At 48.5% G+C, this 20,516-nt stretch overlaps 1 protein-coding gene across 1 annotated transcript; it reads right to left on the bottom strand.

The window, feature by feature from the left end:
* Positions 1 to 559: 559 nt before the first annotated feature.
* On the bottom strand, positions 560 to 20,411 carry cltcl1 (clathrin, heavy chain-like 1). Its single transcript, XM_076149475.1, has 31 exons — positions 19,967 to 20,411; positions 15,124 to 15,331; positions 13,385 to 13,653; positions 13,047 to 13,208; positions 12,746 to 12,859; positions 12,480 to 12,653; positions 12,182 to 12,379; positions 11,830 to 12,030; positions 11,545 to 11,697; positions 10,995 to 11,117; positions 10,375 to 10,512; positions 10,007 to 10,171; positions 9,704 to 9,884; positions 9,424 to 9,587; positions 9,206 to 9,331; positions 8,972 to 9,114; positions 8,409 to 8,643; positions 8,202 to 8,324; positions 7,952 to 8,097; positions 7,674 to 7,857; positions 7,006 to 7,198; positions 6,756 to 6,913; positions 6,218 to 6,382; positions 5,833 to 6,108; positions 5,501 to 5,650; positions 5,280 to 5,411; positions 5,065 to 5,175; positions 4,755 to 4,925; positions 4,413 to 4,634; positions 2,069 to 2,141; positions 560 to 1,846 (listed from the first exon to the last, which is right to left on the bottom strand). Exons 1-31 carry the CDS (start codon positions 20,006 to 20,008, stop codon positions 1,722 to 1,724), a joined length of 5,025 nt encoding a protein of 1,674 aa, XP_076005590.1. The 5' UTR covers positions 20,009 to 20,411; the 3' UTR covers positions 560 to 1,721.
* Positions 20,412 to 20,516: the final 105 nt, after the last annotated feature.

Here is a 20,516-nt window from a genome sequence, read left to right as displayed (position 1 = left end):
CCACAAACCCGGGCCTAAACTCTAAACCAAAGCAGTTGAACTGTGCAGAGACAAAGACTGCGTACTTTATTCCTCTGCGTTATGCATGAGCTGGGTCCATAGGGGGCGCTTTGTGTGCAGATAAGGGTTTGACTCTTTGTTTTGCAGAAAAGAAAACAATCCACCACCTTCTCCTCCGTCAGCAGCCTCGCTTCAGAGGACGCCATTTTATTTGACCTGCTGTTTTTGCATTTTGTCCTTTTCTTACAAAAATCATTATGCTTTTTAAGACTACAACAATACACTATAGACAATACATACGGTACGGCATCCCCGTAACATTTGACTTCTTCTTCGATTAGTTAGGTATTTCAATATATCTTAAATTATACACGGCTTTCAGTACAATAATGATCTCTTTTTTTTTAAACCACTGGCACCAGGATGAGAGCATGTCAGCCATGTGTTCCTCTCCTCAGTCTGTCTGCTGGGGGAGCTTCTGTTAGTCAGGTGAGACAAGTGAACGTTTCGTCGTACATCACTTAGTTGTAGTTTCTTCTTTTTTTTTTTTGACACAATATTAGTAATATTTTATATACTTGAGTGTAAGATGAAAGTTTGTGCTCCTGGTTGCAGCATCATAGTTTGGCAGCACATGCACAGACAACAGCATATAGCATTTTATTTAGTTTCACCTCCTCATCCTCTTCTTCCTCCTCCTCCTCTTCTTCTTCTTCTTGTGTCCTTTTGTCAAAGTCGTCCTGAGAGACTTTCATACGGAAAGACGGACTGCTTTCACTGCACGTGCTGAGATCTCCATGAGTGTCTCTTGGTTTAGCATATTCCTCAAAGGCTTTAGAGGCTACATACACACAAACACACACACTCTCTCACACACACTCTCTCTCTCACACACAGACGCGCACACACACACACACACGCACACACACACACACACACACACACACACACACACACAAACACACGCACACACGCACACACGCACACACGCACGCACACACACGCACGCACAGACAGTACCTCCGCAACAAGTGTTCTTAGTCCGTATACAGCGTCATTTTGTTCCAAACAATATGTACCTGTTGTGAAAGGACAAACAAAACTATTGCACAGTAACAATTGTTCTAATCAGAGCATGAGACACGCTGGAACTCAAAGGGAAACAAATGAACCAGTTTCTCGCAGTAAATAAGGTTGTAGCAGTCAGTGCTTTGTGAGGGGGGGGGGGTTTGGGGAGTGGGGGGGTGGGGGGGGGGGGCTCCTCCGCAGTAACAAAGTCTCTTCCTCATCAGTGCTGAATCTTTAGGGGAATAAACACTCAAGATAAAAACAAAGATCACCAAAGCTGTTCTATGGTTAATAGAGTCTAGAAGGAACAGCAGCAATGGGACAAACGGATACTGAGAGTGGTATGATATCTAGGAGCTCAGAGGTCATGCTGTGTTGTTCCATTTGCAGTTAGTATATCTGGGTTGAGGTGGGGGGAGGGAGGCGGGGGGAGAGAGGCGGGGGGGCAAGAGCCTTGATGGCGTGGAGGACGGGCGGAGGGAGGAGGAGAGGAGAGGAGTGACAGCCAAGGATCTTTCCTTTTGTAAGGATGGCCGGCTGAGACCCAGAGCAGCGCAGATCAGTGTAGTTCTGGTTCAAGTGTGTGTGTGTGTGTGAGAGTGTGTATGTGTGTGAGTGAGTGTGTGTCTGGGCCTAAGGTCAGGAGCCAGGGCCTAAATGTTGAAGCCATAAGCAGGCTGTGCAGGGAAGCCCGTCGGCGGAGGAGGATAAGCGTAACCTGGGTACCCTGGCTGTGGAGCGACTGCGGCAGGACTGGCAGTCAACATCAGCTGTTGGCCTACATACACACGCACACACACACATAGGGGCACACAGACAAACACACAGAGACAACAACTTAGTAATCATAACAATAATATGACATCATTTTGCAGGTGTGGATTGTGGCTCTAAATAGCAGCTGGAACTCATGTTGTAACCATGGATACCACATGTGACCACAGCAGATAAGAAAACCAGAATCATCCACCTTTTCCATGTTTGCTGTCAGTAAACTCACCAAACACTATGGGCTGCTCCGTCACCTCCTCCTCTGTCGTCCTTTGGCCATCTGCTTCCTCCAGTTTGTCCACCTGAGGGCAACAAAGAGCAGAAGGTCGCTCAGGCTCAGCTCGCTCCACGCCGTGACGCAACACAGTAGTTTATTGTAGGTATCCTACAGAAACCACGTAGGTCCACGTACTCAATCTGTCAGGTTTGATGGGGAGATGTTGACTTATTTGACAGCCCAGAGAAGGATTCTATATTTCTAACACAACGTCCGCTGTCAGAACGAGTCTGAGGTTAACTTTCATTTAGCGAGTTTAAATCAGAGGTGATAGGAAAATATCCCTCAACTAATTCTCCATTGATGGACCCGTTTAAAATTGAATAACAATGAAAAATCAAACTAAACTCATCAGACAGCTGGAAAGTGGAATAAATATTTGGAGATCAAAGCTTTTGCTGGATTCCTACAATAAAGTTATGTGAGCGCAGTGACATTCCTCTAAGGTTTCATTTAAAAAGCTAGATATACTTCACTACACCATAAACTCTAACTCTAACTCGGCAGCTTTAAGCCTAAACTCTGATGAACGCTCACACAGTGGAGTTATCACACTATACAAGTCCACTTCTGTACTGTGAGGAGAGAAGATGCCATGCAGGTTTGAGGGGGAAGTTTAATGGTGCTTCAGCAACACCACTCAACTGTCTACGCACAATTAAAGGGGTTGAAGAGTTAAAGGAAACACTGAGGACCTCCACATGCCGGGACGATGCTGATGCTACACCTTCAGCCATACAGCCACAGTTCCATATCAAACTAGTGACGCAGCTTGAACATGCTTCCTTTCCATTGGCTGTGACTGTAAGCAGGAGCCTGCTGACAGCGTGTGTGTGTGTGTGTGCTGCTGAAGTCAAAGCCGGCTACAAATCATCACTTAAGCTCGTCCTTGCCAGGCAGGTTTGTGCAGCAAGTCGGCTGTGGAGTCGTTTCTCTTCTCGGTCGCGGTTCGGAGAAATGAGGCGTTGAAGACAGCGGCAATACAAAACAGCTAAAGAAGGTTTCTGATGTAAGATCCCATCTATCAATGTGGAAATGGCAAATTTAGAGAGAGAATTTGAGCTCCGAGTCATCATTTCAATAAAGAAAGAAGATGGAATTACAACGATAAACGTGTTGAAAGCGGGAATTCATGACTTACGATGACACAGCTGCTGTCTCTTGTTGTGTTTAACGACTAAAGTAGTCGTTAAAGTACAAGTAGTCAAAGTACAAGGAAGTGAGTGAGTAAACACCTAACCAGTGATTTATGGTCTGTAGAGAAATGTGAACGTCAGTAAAGACAGAAAGACGAGGGACCTTAGAGTCAGTGACATTAGTGTAGCTGGTAAACATCCACCACACAAAACAACTTAACACTGTGCCATGGAGGACCGACTGCACACACACACACACACACACACACACACACCGGCTGACCTGCCCTCTCAGCAGGGGTTCATCAGTGCGTTCACCCTCCATGGCACAGTGTTTGACACATCTAATCTAGATTGGTTAACCTGGAGTTAGCAACATGGGGATGCATCTAACAAGTCTTCTCTTCCTCTGTGGTCAAAACGCCTTTAGATGCAGCCCCAAGAGAGAAGAGTTAGAGAGAGGAAGGGTGTCTGTTAGGTCCGGGACAGGCTGATCCTGCTCCTTCCTGAGGAGCTGTGTGCTGCACAGGCTTTGGATTCCACTGTTTCAACTACAGGGAGCTTCAACTGGCTGGTGAGCACTTCAACCCTCCTGGATACAGAGAAGATAGTCCATGTTCCTTTCTAACTTCTTTGTTTTTAAGCTATCCCAGTTATTTAAGTCCCAAATACCCTTAGACACCGAATTATGCCATAAATTCAAAAAGGAAACTTGTCCCAGGAAGGTAATTTAGAAAACGATCACACAAACTCAAAGACCTGCACACACACACAGTAGCTCTCCAGGACTCGAGCTGGTTAGGCCACAACTCAGGCTACAGTCCATGCTAGGTTCCTAAATCAGAAACCTAAGAGATCAGTTACAACAACAACAACAACAACAACAACAGACGGGACACATGAAGAAGTAAAGAGAGGGTCAGAGACCGTCACCTTCGCCGCACACTCATCAACCTGGAAAAGAACCCAGAGAGACGACCTCACATGACCTCAGGTGTCTACAGGTCAACATTATAGGAAATCAAGACGTTCATGTGTTGAAGAGAGTTCAATATCAAAGGAAAAGGTCCTGAATAACTACCAAGACTTTAGAAAGCAGAATATGGCTTAGACCCTATGTGACCCATGTTTCAATAGAGTGTTTTGGGTGGAGCTCTGACCTTGGCGAGGTATTCTCTCATAACCTGGATGAAGTACGGCATGGCAAAGTCCACGATGTTGTGCCTCCATGCCAGCTCCAGCACCACGTCAGGGTGCAGCAGGTCGTAGGAGGCAAACAGGCAGGCAGCAAAGCATTCCTTCTTCCCCTCCTCCAGGAACCACTGGAGCAGAGTCTCTGCCAGCTCCGCATCCTTCGACTCAGCAGCGTACAGCATGGCATCCTGGGAAAGCCAAGCCAAACAAGTCTGGTGAAACAGTGCCATCTACAGGAGGATGGAGGTACTCTGCATATCTCTGTGACAGACTTTGCCTGTGTTTGTTTGTTGTGTTTGTTTCCTCACCTTGTAGAGTTTGTCCTTCTTGCAGAGCTCTACACTCTGTCTCCAGCGGTTGTTACCCTTGTACAAGTAGGCGGCGATACGTCTGAACTCGATCAGTTCGTGTTTCTCTAACCTCTGTGCCAGGCTGATGGTGTCAAAGCTGTCGTATGCATCGATGGACGCTCTCAGGCCCTGCGGACATTACACAGGGAAGAACTACATCTCAGACCTAAAACTGGGAGGAGACGGAACTTTCAAACATTCCCAAGCAGGTAAACAAGGTGGAATAAACCATCTAGAAACTAAGAACACAACTCAAAGACAGACAGACCTGGTAGTCTTCCTCCTCTGTCAGGAGGTTGTTGAGAGCTTCGTTGACCGACTTGTTGTTGTGGCTCTGCACAGACCTCAGGTACGGCTTGACCAGCTTCAGATGGTGCATCTGCTCAAAGCAATCAGCGGCCATGAGACATTAACCTTTCGCACATTCTACCAGCTGAGAACAAACGTATCTAAGGGCCCGAGTGACAGCATGGACCTGGTTACCTTGCTGAAGAAGGTGACTGCACGGCTGTGGTCTAACCGCGGCGACAGGATGGTCAACAGGTCGTTCAGCAGGAGAGGTTTAAAATCCAGGTAGAAAGAGAGAGATTTATAGTATAACTCCACATTGGCAACCTGAGAAGAAACACACACAGATCAGCAGTTAGATTCAAGGTTTTGTTTGTTTTCTACAAATTCACAGGTTAATCACAGAAATATTGGACCTTAGCGATGATGTCTTTGAACATTCCTTCCTTCCACGCGTCTGTGGGATGTGACATCATGGTTATGACGGCGTTGTCAAACTCCTCATATTTGTCGTAAAGGAAAACTAGCTCCGCCCACAGGTGAGACTGTTCAGCTGCACGGAGCACCTGAAGAGCGCAAACACGGCAGATATTACACATTAGACCCAAGAGATACATAACTCCTGTTTAAAGGTCACAGAGGAATGGAAACATTTAGAATGATGTCATCTTCACAAGAAACCCGTGAGCAACAAATCACAAGGAAGTCAATAAACTCATTGTGAGGAGTCGACAGAGATCTAACGCACCTTTGGGATGTTGACTCTGGACCAGAAGAGCTCCAGGTGCTCCTTCATCTTCTGAGGTTTGAACTTGGAGTAGAGGATGGCCAGCTCAGTGAACATGCCCATGTGTGCGCGCTCCAAACCCAGAGCGGCCTCCAGCAGAGCGATGAGCTCCTCAAAGTAGCCGCGGTCCTGGTAGTAGCTGATCAGCTCCTCCAGCTCGTCTGCGTGGATCACTATGTGAAGGCCGCAGATTTGTGCCAGACGAAACTCCTCCCCCTCCACGCACGCAAAACACACCTGAGGGCCGGAGAGGAAGAGAGTCGGTAAAGCGATCCTCTCAGAGCTCACAGATGACAATATGGATGCTCTAATCAGGTAGTATGAGTCGACTTTGTGTTCCAGTTACCTCCTTCCATGTCCGTGTGCTGTTGGCTTTCCTGGCGCTGTCCACAGCAGCCTGATACTCTCCCAGGTGGACTAATGTGGACGCCAGGCGAGCAAAGTTGGACACATTGTTGTATAAGAGCTTGGCTGCGTCGTACATCCCCTCCTCATAACATCTATCACCCACCTGAAGAGGGACACACACATACATTGATACAGGCTGGAAGACCAATCCTGAAACACTTTAAATTCGTAAGTGCATCACCGTGGGTCCAGTCCACAACAACCACATGTTCACCCCCCCCCAAGTTTAACAACAACAACAACATTAATACAACCTTCTTTCTTTTCTCTCTTTCTCTCTCCTTTTCCCCCTCTTTCTGTATAAAAAACAATCTCCAAAATGTCCTATAACTGTAAGCGCACTGTCAATACATGTTCAATACATAGTGATGGAATACATTGACAAAGATACAGTTACAGTTGACATGGACATGATCTTCTGTGGTGTGTGTGTGTGTGTGTGTGTGTGTGTGTGTGTGTGTAGTGCGTGTTCTCACCTGCTGTATGTGAGCATTGTTGGGCCCGCTGACAAACTCCTCCAGCTCAGCCAGACGGTTGGTTTTAGCCAAAGCAAAGATCAGCTCCGTCTCCACGTACGACTCCCTGGCTTTCTTTCTGGCCATTTGGAGGAATTTCACCAAGTCTTCCCAGTTATCTAGAAAATCCCAGTAACAGTTTTAACACCAACAAAACTCACTCGATAAGAAAGCGATGTGACCCGCTGGTGCACAGCAAACAAACCCTTACTGTTCTTGCTGGCGGCGTTGACCACCTCCATGTAGGCTGAGGGGTCCACGGCTTTGATGTAGGAGTCGATGGCCTCCTTGACCAGGTCTCTCTGCAGCTGAGCTCTGGCCAGCTGGCTCCACACCGCAGGCTCGTTACAGTGCTCCGCAAATTCATAGGCCCGGTCTAAGTTGCTTATGTGCTCTATCAATACCTAGAGAATGGAGGAGAAGGAAGACAGAGCAGGATTATAAAGCCTCATCTGGTGTGTGAGTGATTAATGGCAGGAATAAATGGCAGTTATGTCAAAAACTAATGAACAGTTTCTCTGCAGCACTTAGGGAGGACAGATTTCAGCCATTTCCTCTGCAGTCATTATGTGAGCTCATATAAAGCATTAGTCACCAATACACTGCCTTAATAGATATAAAGCAGCAGCAAAAAGCCTCATCTTTCAGGACTAATATCTGTGCTGGAGACATTGTTTACAATATGAAACACTGATCAAATGCAGACTGCAGTTGCTGCCAGACTGAGTGATCGTCCACATCCATCAGTGCAGCCCTTCACTGAAACTGACGTTATTGTCTAACTGATTAAGAACTCGCCATCAGCCAGCCGTGTTTGGTAATCAGATGATTGCTGGAACACGATGTAGTGTGTGTGCGGCTGTAGCAGTGACACGTTACCTGTATGGCTGATGTGTTCACGTCAAACTTCTTGAAGATGGCGAAAGCCTCCTCAAAGAGCTCGTTGCTGATAGCGATGTTGGCGATATCAGGAGCGTCGTAGTTATCCAGCCTGTTGATGTATTCCATCACGCGGGTGCGGTCGGCCTTGATGGCGGTCAGAATCAGCAGGTTCTGGAGGTTTCTGGGGACGACGCAAAAGGACAGACGGATCATTGAAAGGCAGCTGAAGGGTTAATACAGCAGCTGAGACGAGACGAGGCATGAAGCTGCTCTACCTGTGCTCACTGAAGACAGAGTTATCAAGAACAATCTTCTCCAACAGTTCAATCAGCTCGTTGGGCAGGTCTGCGGTCATGAAGGCCTTGACTGTGACCGACACCTCCTCTGGGTCCTGCGTCTCCGACAGAGCTGTCTGCACAACCTGGGATCAAACACGGCACAGAGAAAACATGTGAAAGTTAAAAAGTTGTTTCCGACATGCATCACTTGAGAATGAGTGGAGAGGCGAGCGGCAGAGACGCTGACCTGGTCGATGAGTTGCCTTCTGAAGGGGTTGTTCTCTTCTAACACGTTGGCCCATAACTCCGGATCTTTCCGTCGCACCAGATACCGAGCCTCACTCTTGAATAAGGAGTTCTCGTTGCACACCTGGTAAATCGGAAAACAACGACTCAACATGTATGTCAGTGAGAATGATGTCAATGCTGTGATGATGTAATGTCAGCTACACACTTTGATGAGGTCCAGGTCACACTGGCCCCTCTCGTAGGCCACACAGGCCAGGTGGGGGTCTCTCTTCTCACAGTAGCGCCCCACCACCGCGCTGTCGTAGAACGGGTTCTCCTTCAGGAAACGCTCAGGTGTGTTGTTGCTGTCGATGTAGATCTTGGCCAGGGCGTTGTGAGTGGCAGGCTCCTCGCAGCCCTCATGGATACGGGACTCCAGCCACGGCAACAAGAGTTTTAACCTGAAGGGAAATTGTAAAAATGCTTTAATTCAATATAACTTACAGTACAATGAAGCTTGTCGTCTTTTTCTGATCCTTCTAGTGCTGTCAAACGGTGTAAGGGAGGTTATTTACCTTTACCTTTATTTATCTTGTTGTAGCAAAGCTATAACACTAGGTGGCAGTGTTTTACAGTCAGACATTTTAAGTAAACAGTCTGACACATTCCCTCTCTGTATAAAAAGGCTTTGCAGTGAAAACAGCTGCACTAGATGAGAACGCATGACGGGCAAAGACGAGGCTAACGCTAATGTTGCTATTTACTGGGAGTATCGCCCAATAGTCTCACCTGTTCCTCTTTTCCACCTCTTCAACCAGCTCATCCGTGGAAAACTGCCCTCTGACCACCATGATGAGATTCTTAATGACGTCCTCAGCACAGTCCACGTCCAGCAGACCGCCTATCACCACCGGTAAGCGGCTAGGGTTCACCTGGAAACAAGAGCAGCACAGTCCAGATGAAGATGGAGAGACCTAGCCCACATCAGGAGAGGAAGACGCCAGACGCAGCCTTCATCTTTACCTTCTGTACGTAGATTTCGATGTATTTCTGTAGACTGTTGCGGTAGAGGTAGAGCACCAGGTCGTGGACGAAGTCAAAGCGGTCGCACACGATGATGAGAGGGAGCTGATCTGTTAGCTTGGCTTCCTGAGGAGAGAAGAATCAGGAGGTGGCAGTGCTGCTCGGGGACTTTCCTCATTACTGTGAGTGTTTGTGACTGAAAATGATGAAATGTGCACCTTCAGGAAGTTCTTCACTCTCTCTGGGTCATAACAGTTGCTCTCCCTGCAGATTCTCTCCACTTCTTTGATCTGTCCTGTTTTACAAGCAGCCTGGATGTATTTAAAGTGAACATCGGGCTCCTGGCTGAAATTCACAATCGACCCAAGGAAGTAAAACAAGCCTGAAGACAAGAGAAGGAAAGGAGGGAACAAACTGAGCAGAAGTCATCCCCGTCACTCATTTGTTTTGATCTGCAGACACTCCCTCGCCAACTTGTGAACCAGGTGTGATTCTTACCCTCGTAGCTCTTGAATGATTCAAAGAGTTCCACTAAGGACTGAGTCCCCAGCTGCTCGTGATACTTGGATGCTACCTGGACACACAGCTGCAGGTTCTGTCTGATGTTGGCTGACAGCATCGCCCGGAGACACTCCAGAGAGTCTTCAACCGACAGAGAGCCAAAGAAGTTCACAAGCCACTGACGAGAGGAGAGGAGAGACAAAAGGAAGGAAGACAGTCAGTGCAGGGAGGGAGGAAGGGAGGAGGAAGGGAGGAGGGCGTGGACTTGCACTCTTCAGTAGTCAAAGAGCAGATACACACCTCAGGGTTGAGCAGGTGTGTGTGCACCACGGCTCGTTTGATGTCGTACAGGTCAGTGTAGTGTTCCAGAGCTCTCTGCAGCAGACCGGCCTTCTCACACAACTGGGCCACATGAGGACGGTCATAGTGGGTGAACATCTGGTTCCCCAGGATGGCATCTGCTACCTAACAAAATGAGAACACACACACACACACACACACACACACACACACACACACACACACACACACACACACACACACACACACACACACACACACACACACACACACACACACACACACACACACACAAAATAAGAATGAGCAGAATAAGCGCTGGTAGCTGTAATCAGAACAGTCAGATTGGTTCTGAAGGTGTAATCCACCTGAGGAGCGTGGATGAGGTTCATCTCAAGCAGCCGTGTCTGTAAGTGTCCCTCAGCTGGCCGGTTGTTCTTTAAAGCGTCCAGTAGAAAGGAGGTGCACTGCTGGATCAGACTGCCCTCCATGAACACGTCCACAATCTGATCAGCAGACACACACACACACACACACACAAACACACACACAGGAGAGGAAGCATTAAGTCTTCAATTCTTTCAGCAGTGAACAGTTATTGATTGAGCATGCACAGCACTCCTGCTGGCTCTCATGACACAACATGAGGAGTCATCAGCATGGCAGCCAGATGTTTCCGCTTGTGGTTTTTCTATCGACACGTGCAGACGCCACAGCTGAATGGAGCCGGGGCGCCTTCACTCCAGGAGTCATGGAGTGGAGCTCTGTGGTTTGCAAGAAGAAGGGGCAGAGCTGTGCTGCAGTGGGGGAGGGAGGAGGGAGGGGGGAGGGGCACTGACTCAGTACATTCCTGCCACATCTGGAATAACACAGACACAGGCTCCCACACTGAGCACCTGTGTCCCTAACGGGGGGGGGGGGGGGGGGGGGGGGGGGGGGGGGGGTGAGTGAGTGAGCGAGTGCCATGTTGTGTCTGTGTTTCCTTTGCCTGGTTGATGTTGGCCAGCGGCTCCTCATCCTGGACCAGCATCTGTGCAAACTGCAGCCCCTGGTCTGGGTTGACCCGCATCACGTTCCTCAGCAGAAACACCCAGTCTGGGGTGTAGCCCACCTACAAGACACACACATGTGGGTCAAAGAGTGTTCCTCCTGTATACAGAGCAAGATAAGAACCCCACATACCAGCACAATAGGTGTGTGAGCTCACGTTTCCTCAGATCCATTTATGCTCCTTTCCTGGTGAGAGCTACAGACTGATGATGTCACAGCACATTGTGTTGCTGTTTCCCCCCCCCCCCAATATGCAATGATTTTTTCTGCCCGTCGACACAAAAGCAGCTTTGTTTTGCTACAATCTTAGAGTCTTACAGCAAATCTAAGGGCGGACATCATTCTTTAATGATTTGTATAAAAACACACACAGATGGAAACTCACCTCATTGTCCTCGTTTATGCTTAAATATGAAGTTAATGTGGGTCTTTGTTTCATTTGTGGCAAATAAGGAAACAGGAAATGGAACCCTGCACTGTCTGTTTACCTTCTTGGCATAGAGCACGATCTTCTGGAACTGGCCGGTCTCAGCAAAGCACTGGATGACCTTGTTGGGCACGTTAGCTCTGAGATACACACTGAGGGCCAGCGTGGGGTCAGAAGCTTTGACCAGGTCTCCAAGCTCCTCTGAGCACTCCAGCTACAACACACACACACACACACACACCACAACATTCTACAGTTAAAACCAAACCATTAAAACCAATAGCCGTAGTGTGTCAGCCTGATCAGATAACACTCTGCACCGATGAGCCCAGGCCTCCGGTCCTACCTTGTCCTCCTTCAGCCACTTCTCCAGTAGCTGCTTGCGGCCCTGCTGGAGGACGGGCCGGCACAACTCCAGAGATTCAAACTTGTTTAGCTGGCCCAGGTCCAGCAGAATGCCAAAGTACTGTAACAAGGGAGAGGCCTGGCCTGGCTGGGCCGGGACACTCTGGAACTTACGAATGGTCTCGGCGGTCCGTAGGATACCCTGAGGCGTGGAGGAGGACGGGGAGAAGGAGGAATTAAGAGAGGGAGAAGTACATTTGAACCAACTACACCTACTACAACACAAATGCTGAAGAATAGGCGTTGATATTTACCAAAGCAGGGATTTGTTCATGTTGTGGATACAAACATACCTTGGGTGCGGAGGAAGCGACCTTTGCAGCCTCTGAGTAGCTTCCCTGGGCAAAGAGAGTGTTAAACTTCCTGCCAAAGAGCTCCTCAGCCCCGGCTAAGTTTGACCTCACAGCCATCCTCAACGCCAAGTCTGGATTTTGCAGGACGTTGGTCGCATAATTGACGATGTTCTCCTCTTCCACACACACTGACAACACCTACAAAGAGAAGACACACACACAAACACAGGTTTTATACTGAGAGCTTTGAAGAGCTCACCATCTCGCCCCAGTTGAGTTTTGCAGGCTACTGTCTCACCTGTCCCTTCTTGTTGACGCCAATAATCCCAGACGTGGCTTCATGAGGCGACGTCACAAAGATGGTCTCTGCACTGATCCGGTTCATGTAGATGCAGACTCCAGACTCCAGGTCATACAGGTGGATGTAGCCGTACTTTGTGATCAAGTATATCACGCCGTGTTTACTGCCGATCTGGGGAGAGTAGATAGAAATGTTTATCCATCACGGTTGGACTTCCCACAGATGATGGGAGCCAGGAGTCTTCACCTTCACCTTCACCTCACCTGCATGGCCACAGGAAAGTCCGTCTGGGCCTCCGGAGGGAAAAACACATCCACCGCTTTCTTAGTGAACGGCTGGTTTCCTGTAGCTGGCTGGCCGACTTCAATGATGTGCAGCTGGAAGGGAGAAAGCTGTGGTGAGCACTCGGGAGGAAATAAAATCGGGCAGGAAGACAAATGAAAGGGAAGATCAGCAGAGGAAAGCCTGAACAAGCTGCTGCTCCTCGTGGAAACATTTTAAATCATTAAGTGATGTATGAAGTGTTTGTGGTGGAATCGCTCCATTTTGTCAGGGCGCCCTCACCTTTCCTCCAGCCTGCGAGCGCACAGCGAAGCAGAACAGGGTGGAGGGTTTGGCATTTCCCTCCACTTTGAAGTCCCCAAAGGCTGCAGCGTGGCCTTCAATGGGCTGGGAGACCTTCCTGTCAACAGAGTACAGCTGCATCGCCCCGACAACACGGTTTTGCTGCAGGAAAGAAAAAGAGAAGTGAAATGAGATAAAAGACAGAGCCGTCAACGTTTGGGTCGGCCAATAAAAAGGTTACAGGTCAGAGATGATCCAGTTTAAAGACCTGAAATAGATCGTCAAGGTGTGCAGGATTGATTTCACTTAGACAGGAATCCTGATCTGTGTCTTCATACCTGTGCAGAGATCCCGATCAGCAGCAACCACTTCTGTTGGTCGTCAGTTCTATAGTTGATGATCTGACATCCTGCCAGACTGGTGTGCCGATCGAACACTTTGGCGGGTTGGGAGTCGCCCTCCATGCTCCAGTGATACACGGCCGAGTCCGTCACCAACGCCACCGTGTTCACAGAGATCCACTTCCAGAACATGACCTCCTCCGTCATGGTGTGCGCCTTCATCTTACTCTTCATCTCGATGTTGAAGATCTGCAGGGTCTTGGCGGCTAATGGATTGGAAGGTGAACGATATGAGCACAGCACATGTAGTAAACTACACACTTTGTGTCTCAGCCCTGATTAAAGGCTTTTACACAAACTAAAGATATTATACTTCAAACTTACTGAGCCACGACAATATTCCTGTGCTGTGGAATATTGTGTCAGTAAACATATGAGCAGTAACTAACTACATTAAACAATGATGTGTGGTAGGGGGGCCTGATGATTAATGAGCTCACACACACACACACACACGTCATGATCCATGTGAGGCATACCTTAGATGTACATATGGGTGCCTGACACGCGCTCACACAGGCGTGCAAACACAGACACACACACATACTGCCCCAACTGTCTCACTGTAGATCTGATGATGCATACCGCACACACACTCTACCAGCAAACAGCTTCTCATGCCAACACATGTATACAGTAGTTCTCATAAAAGTATACTGTGTGTGGCAGCAGATTAGTGTAAAGCTGTGTGTGTGTGGGGGGGGGGGGGAGAGGGGAGGGGTTCATACGGAGAGTGTGAATGTCAAATGTGATTGATTAGTGGTGAAAATGGCTGAACGTAGTTGAGAGAGGACTGTGGGGCACTTTTATGAGAGAAACATGGCTACTGTATCATCACAACAGAGTGCCAGACGGGCAAGACAGACAGAGAGCAACTCACCGTCTGAGAAATGACAGAAAGCACGGGAGGAAAAGCAAAGAGTCAATCGGGGGAGAGAGAGAAGACAAAGATAGACCATAGGGAGAGAGAGCGCAAACAGGGACATTATTATCCTCAGAAGGGAGGGAGGGAGAGAGAGAGAGAGAGAGAGGGAGGGAGGGGGGAGAGGAATAGAGACAGAGAGAGAAGAGAGAGAGAGTGACAGAGAGAGAGAGAAGAGACAGAGAGAGAGGGAGAGGGAGAGAGAGAGAGGAATAGAGACAGAGAGAGAAGAGAGAGGGAGTGACAGAGAGAGAGGGAGAGAAAGGGAGAGAGAGAAAGAGGAACATAGAGAGAAAGAGGGAGAAAGAGGGAGAGAGAGGGAGAGAGAGAGAGAGGCATTTTTTGGTAAATCATCCTCACTGCTTGTGTTTGTGCTCTTCGGGCGACTCAGTGGCAGAAAATCAATTTGTGCGATCAGTTTATTGCATTGTGGCGACGCAGCTGAATTGACTCGACATAGAGACGTTGACGAGCGGAGCCTGAGTCATCTGATGAGCACGGCATTCCCGCAGAAATACTCGACGGCTTAATCAGTGGAAATTAAAAACAAATAAACATCTGTGTGAAAGCAAACGACCCTCCATCAGGGTCCTAGTGCTGGAACTCAAACAACAACAATGGAAATCTGGGTCTCCGTGTAAAGCAAATAATAATTCCGACAAACTTTTTTCTCACAACAACGCAGTATTTGCCATGTCACAGCCAGCGGCGTGGCTCCGGGGCACGTAGGCAGGCGTCTCCCTCCATACTCTACCTTTAAGGGCGATGACCTTGCTGGCCGGGTTCATGATGGCGCTGTCGGCGGAGATGGGCCTCCTGATGGGGTTGGTGGGGTCAGACATGTCCACGATCACCACCTGGTTCTGCTCGCCCACCTTCTCTCGGATGCAGATGAACTTGTCCGACTCCATGGTCAGGTAGCTGAACCCGATGTTGGCCGGGTTCACGCCCAGGTTCTGCAGCTACAGACACAGATCAGACATAACGGTTAGGATTGTGATGCCAGGTTAGGTTCAACATAATTGCCTTCAACACAGCTTCATTTCCATTTAGACTCCGGTCCGTCTTTAGAACTCTGGAGGGAGAGACGCCTCCATCACAGCCCTGCAATGGAAACACAAGCATTGCAGCGGCTTGACATTTGCCTTGTAGGGGGAGAAGCGTAAGTAGGCAACAGTGTTTTCATTCAAATAGCAGTAGTGTTTGTGTGTGTGCCAGTTTTCCGGGGATATTCCTAAAGGTTGTTTTCCAGACAGGAGGCCTGCTGGGACACGGGGGGACGTGTGGGTGCAGTGCAGGGTGGACAATGGGAGACAATGACTCCAGAGGGCTTCATTTAAACCTCTAATTATAGCTGGAATAACATCTGGTATTAAAGGAAGCGCTCTGATATCTGTCCCTCTGGTGTGTGGACACTTTTTTAATGAGAGGTCCCTGAAACAGAGTTGATGATGTCGCCCCTTTTTTTGGGTCAAATCTTGGCAGTTTGAACACCTAAGCTTTATAAAGACTGAATAGAGGAATTGTGTGACGACTCCAAACACGTACTCTCCCTTTAACGACTGAGCCGACCGTATTATGCAGTCTGAGGCAAGAGGAAAGGAATCCTTGCCCTCATCACAAGGACTGTAGTATCTAGAAAAGGGAATCAACAGTGTGTGCCGAGCCGTTTACATCATGTCGTGTACAAAGTGTCAGCAGCAGCCACGCTCTGCTCCGTTACGTTAAAGCTTATTAGTAAATCAAACATGTACTGTTAGATGCAGCATGTCAACCATAATCACAGGTCAGGGCTGAGACCTACATCTTGTGTGTGTGTGTGTGTGTGATGATGGTTTAGTGTGATCTATGGTTGAAGAGGAGGCAGAGAGATGTCCAGCAGCAGGATTAGAACCATATGCTTCATCCCCTCAGGAGCGCTTCTTCCCGTCAAAGACTGTCAAAACTATCTTTACGGAGAGAGGGAGGGAGAGGACAATAAAGATAACTGAGGGAGAGACAGGCAGAAGGTGGAGGAAGACAGGAAAGAGGAGGAGGAGGAGGGAACAAGGGCTCGTAAATACGGCCACACTGAGTGAGGAGGAGAGGCAGGAGTGGTTGATTTACCTTAAAGGAAATATGAAAAGATGGAGGAATGAGTGAATTTCCAGTAACGGAGGCCTTCGGCGATCTGTGGGTCAGGGTGGAGCGAGTGACTCACCGGAAGAATGCCACCCTCTCTTTCTCCTTAGAGGAACATTCCAGACTCAAATCTCACTTCATCTCCAACCTTCTGTCTCCAGTGACCAAACTAACTACTTCTAGCAGTTGATCCTCTCACAAACACACACACACACAATAAGACCTAATGTTACCCTAAGTATGATGCAGCGTTGAGGCTATTTAGTGAGTCATGGTTGGGTGGACACATTACTGAGGCACTGACACGTCGGACTATTTTACAGTCGGGCTTAGAGTCCATGGGGAGATGTGTGTGTGTGTGTGTGTGGATAACACAAACACATTTCAAACGGAGGAATGCAGCACAACACCCTCCAAATTCAGAGCTCAACATGCTAACGCTAAAACGCAACATGCTAACACACAGACTACAGGCCACATTTTCAGCCATATTTATATTTAAAGTAAACCATAATATAACATTCACTTAGTCATCATAACCTGGAACAGTTTGTGCGTTACTTCATGCTAAATGCACAGTGATGCTTTACTTGTGTGCCTGTCTTTGTGTATTGTGTGTGTGTCTGTATATGTACATGAATGACTCCTCTATCCACGCAGGCCACATTCATGATTGCAGTTTGGTGACCTAACACAGATGCTCATCAGTCCCCCAGCAGCCACGGTAGCAGTCACAGTTGTGTTCTGTTAGGGCTGAGAGGGATGAAATCACCTCTACATCCTGCTTCCTCTCCTGATTTGATTTGCCAGGCTTAAACGGGCCTGCTTACCTCATCTGTCTTCCATCTGTTGGCCTGACAAAATGACATCAATAATGACGCAGCACAACACTGACCGTAAAGCTGTAAATATCCAAACAGAGAAGGTTGGAGTCTCTAACTTGACAGGCTAATGTTCATCTGCTTAGGGAGCTGCAGGACTTTTAAACTTCCACAAGCCACGACAGAACGCAGGCCGCAGCCCAGCCGGCCAGGAGAGATACGCCAGCTGCAATATGATCACTTACATAATTCAACAGACCATCCGCCATTATTGTCTCTCTTTATCTTGCCACCAACATCATCCAGAGATCATGGAGACCACAGTGCTGTATCCTAAACTCCCAAGAACCAACGAGGGCACTCAGCACTGATCCACTTCTTAATGACACACTTGGCATGTTCACACAGCCTTGACTCGGCTTATAAATCACACCGGTATAAACAACCAAGGGAAAGAAAGACTAATGATGGAGAGTAAGCTTGCACACAGCGTTAATGACAGTGCAGAGTGGGCAGGAACAGCAGAGCTACTGGTGAGAAAATGAGCAGTACTGGTTCTCCCACAGCTAGAATAATAGAGTTCATCCATCCTGACTTAAACACTGTAGTAGTGTTAGGGATTGTTTTGATGTGGAACAGCTAGGGATCCTTCTCTCACACAGGGGGGATAGTTTATGGAACTGACCCACATTCTAAGCCTGATCCTGGGTCTGCATTACCATGATGTTACAGCCCCTGAACCCTGAACAGCAGAGAGAGAGAGAGAAAGAGAGGGAGCTGTAAATACCAGGCCACGAAAAAAGCTAAACAACTTGAGGCCCAAAGTCTTGGGTTTGCAAATTCCAAGCATTTTTCCCTCTGCTGGAGCCACCTAGATTCACAGGGGGATGTCTGGGGCAGAGCTGCGATTTCACGGTAGAGGTGCAGTCTGTTGCTTATCAGGCTTCTCTTTGCAGATGCATAAGGCCAAGGTATGCACTGTTGAAAGCAGTTTGAACTGTTGAACCAATACACACAGACGTCGTCAAACACTGCACTGGCCTTCATCAGCGAGCGGCAGTGCCCCAGTCCTCCTGTCAGGGAGGAGAAAAGCCTGCTCGCCTCAAAGTTCTCTTGAACTGGCACAGTTTGATGGAGAGAGGATGTCTGGCAGAGGGAAGTGGGGCTACTGGCCAGAGGAAGGGAGCAGAGAGGGGGGTAGGGGCTCGCTGCCTTTTCTAGTGAAAGGCCATTTCACTGCCTGCTGTTACCATAACGACAGGCTTACATAGGAGGGGTGGGGGTGGACCAAAAATGTCACAAAGTTTGTGTTGGGCTGCAAGACACCAAAACCACAAACTGCTGTGGGACCATGATAAGGCTATCGACTCAAAACCATAGAAGAAGAGGAGCATGGTGGAATCTCTGCCACAGCATCAAAGGTCTAAGTGAAGCGTTGGGCCACCTGGTCAGCCTCAAAACGCTTTGTCATAGAATGTTACAAAGTGTCTGAAACTGTATCAGAGGATGTAACCGTGTTGTACTGAAACATGAGGCCTCAGTCGGTGTTTTGATGATGGTAATGGAGAGAAACATCACAATCTCCCACAAGAGTTCAGATGGATTTGGTGACTGCAAAGGCCATGAAGGCTCTAAAGGCCATAGAGGCTATAAAGTGGTGTGATTTACACTCAGGCTCATCCCACCATTCAGTGACCCTTCATGCCCTTTGAACTGGGGCGCCGCCATCGTCGCCTCAGATTTGATCTGGTTCCTAACACACGTTGGGTTTTGCTTTAAAATTCCAGGTTTTTTGTCAGATATCAAAGATAATTCAGGTTTGTTGTTCTTCCTTCTTACTATGTCTGAGGAGACTCAACAGAATCAGATGCTCCGATGAATATAAACACCAACAAGGGCAGGAAGGAGGTAAAGTTCATGTCCTGGATGTTGATGGATATTCATCAATCACATATATTGGCGTTATAAACTCACACACTGACTTCTCCTGCATCTGCACCGCTTCTCTGAACTTATGACACCATCTAAGCTCAGCAACATGAAGGATCCATGTTGCTGCATCCTGTGTGTCACAACAGCAACATGATGATACAAACACGGATCCGATCGTGATGTAACATCCGAACCGGTCATTGGTGCAGAATGCGACCGCAGGCAGGACCCGGCCGGCCGGCGTGTTTACGTGTGTGTTCGGAACATGACAGCAACATGGTAGCCGCACCACTACGCACAGTTCCAAGTGGCTGCTTAGAGGCTCCGTGATCTCGGGAACAGCTGAGCTCAATTGAGTCTCGCAAGTGTCAAAACACCGCAGTTCCCTCCGGCGTGGACACGAAGAAGACTGAACCAAATGACAGCGACAGACAGAAGACTGCAGCGTGTCCACACACACTAACACACACACACACCGCAATGTAGCTGAGCACTGTTCAATTTCTACAAGTCATCATCAGCCCAGCAGGAGAGAACTAGGCCTGAAGCTATATTGAGCACCACCCTGCACCTATTTGTGAATCCCTTTAAATGCGACATGTGCCCTGTGTGTGTGTATGCGCGTGTGTATGTGTATGTGTGTGTGTGGAGCTACAAGGACGAGGAGCTGCGTAAAATGAAAACCCACTGAAAATCATTTGAGGGCTTTTCGTGTTTCCTTACCTGCAGATGTTCCTGAAATCGTATCGGCAGTATCTGAGCCATGTCTGCGCCGATTTCTCTGCCTGAAGAAGTCGTCTGGAAGGAAAGGGGAAGGGGACACACGGAGGAATGGAGGGGGTCTTGTGTTGTGCGTGTCCTAAACGTCCCCAAAAGTCAAATCTGATGGGCGGTAGTAGTTATCTGGGTGGTCTTGCGGCCGCAATCACACGAATTCACTGGCTGCTCCCATTCAGTGCCCCCCTACAACAAGCGCTGAATCCAAAACTCCGCACCTCCGCCGCGAAAACTAGTCCCGCTGCTCCCGCTGCCTCGCTGAGCCCACGGAGCAGAGCAGAGCGCTTTTCCACGGCGGCGCTTTGCGAGGATGCGGGGCTGAACTCGACAAATCCCTCCTGCTTTGTCGGGAAGTGCTGCCTCTCCGTGACGAGTCTGCGCCGAGGGTCGGATCAGTCTCAGCGGTGTGACTGCAAGGATCAGACGTGCTGCGTGTAGCCCTCCGCCGCACGCAGCCCCTCCCCCTCCCCCTTCCTCTCACACTAACTTCGAAATC

The sequence above is a fragment of the Genypterus blacodes genome, unplaced genomic scaffold (assembly GCF_046128005.1).
Source record: "Genypterus blacodes isolate CSIRO-AG114 ecotype Tasmania unplaced genomic scaffold, CSIRO-AGI_Gbla_v1 ptg000045l_1, whole genome shotgun sequence".
Taxonomy (NCBI): domain Eukaryota; kingdom Metazoa; phylum Chordata; class Actinopteri; order Ophidiiformes; family Ophidiidae; genus Genypterus; species Genypterus blacodes.
This window is presented reverse-complemented; position numbering and strand designations above follow the sequence as displayed.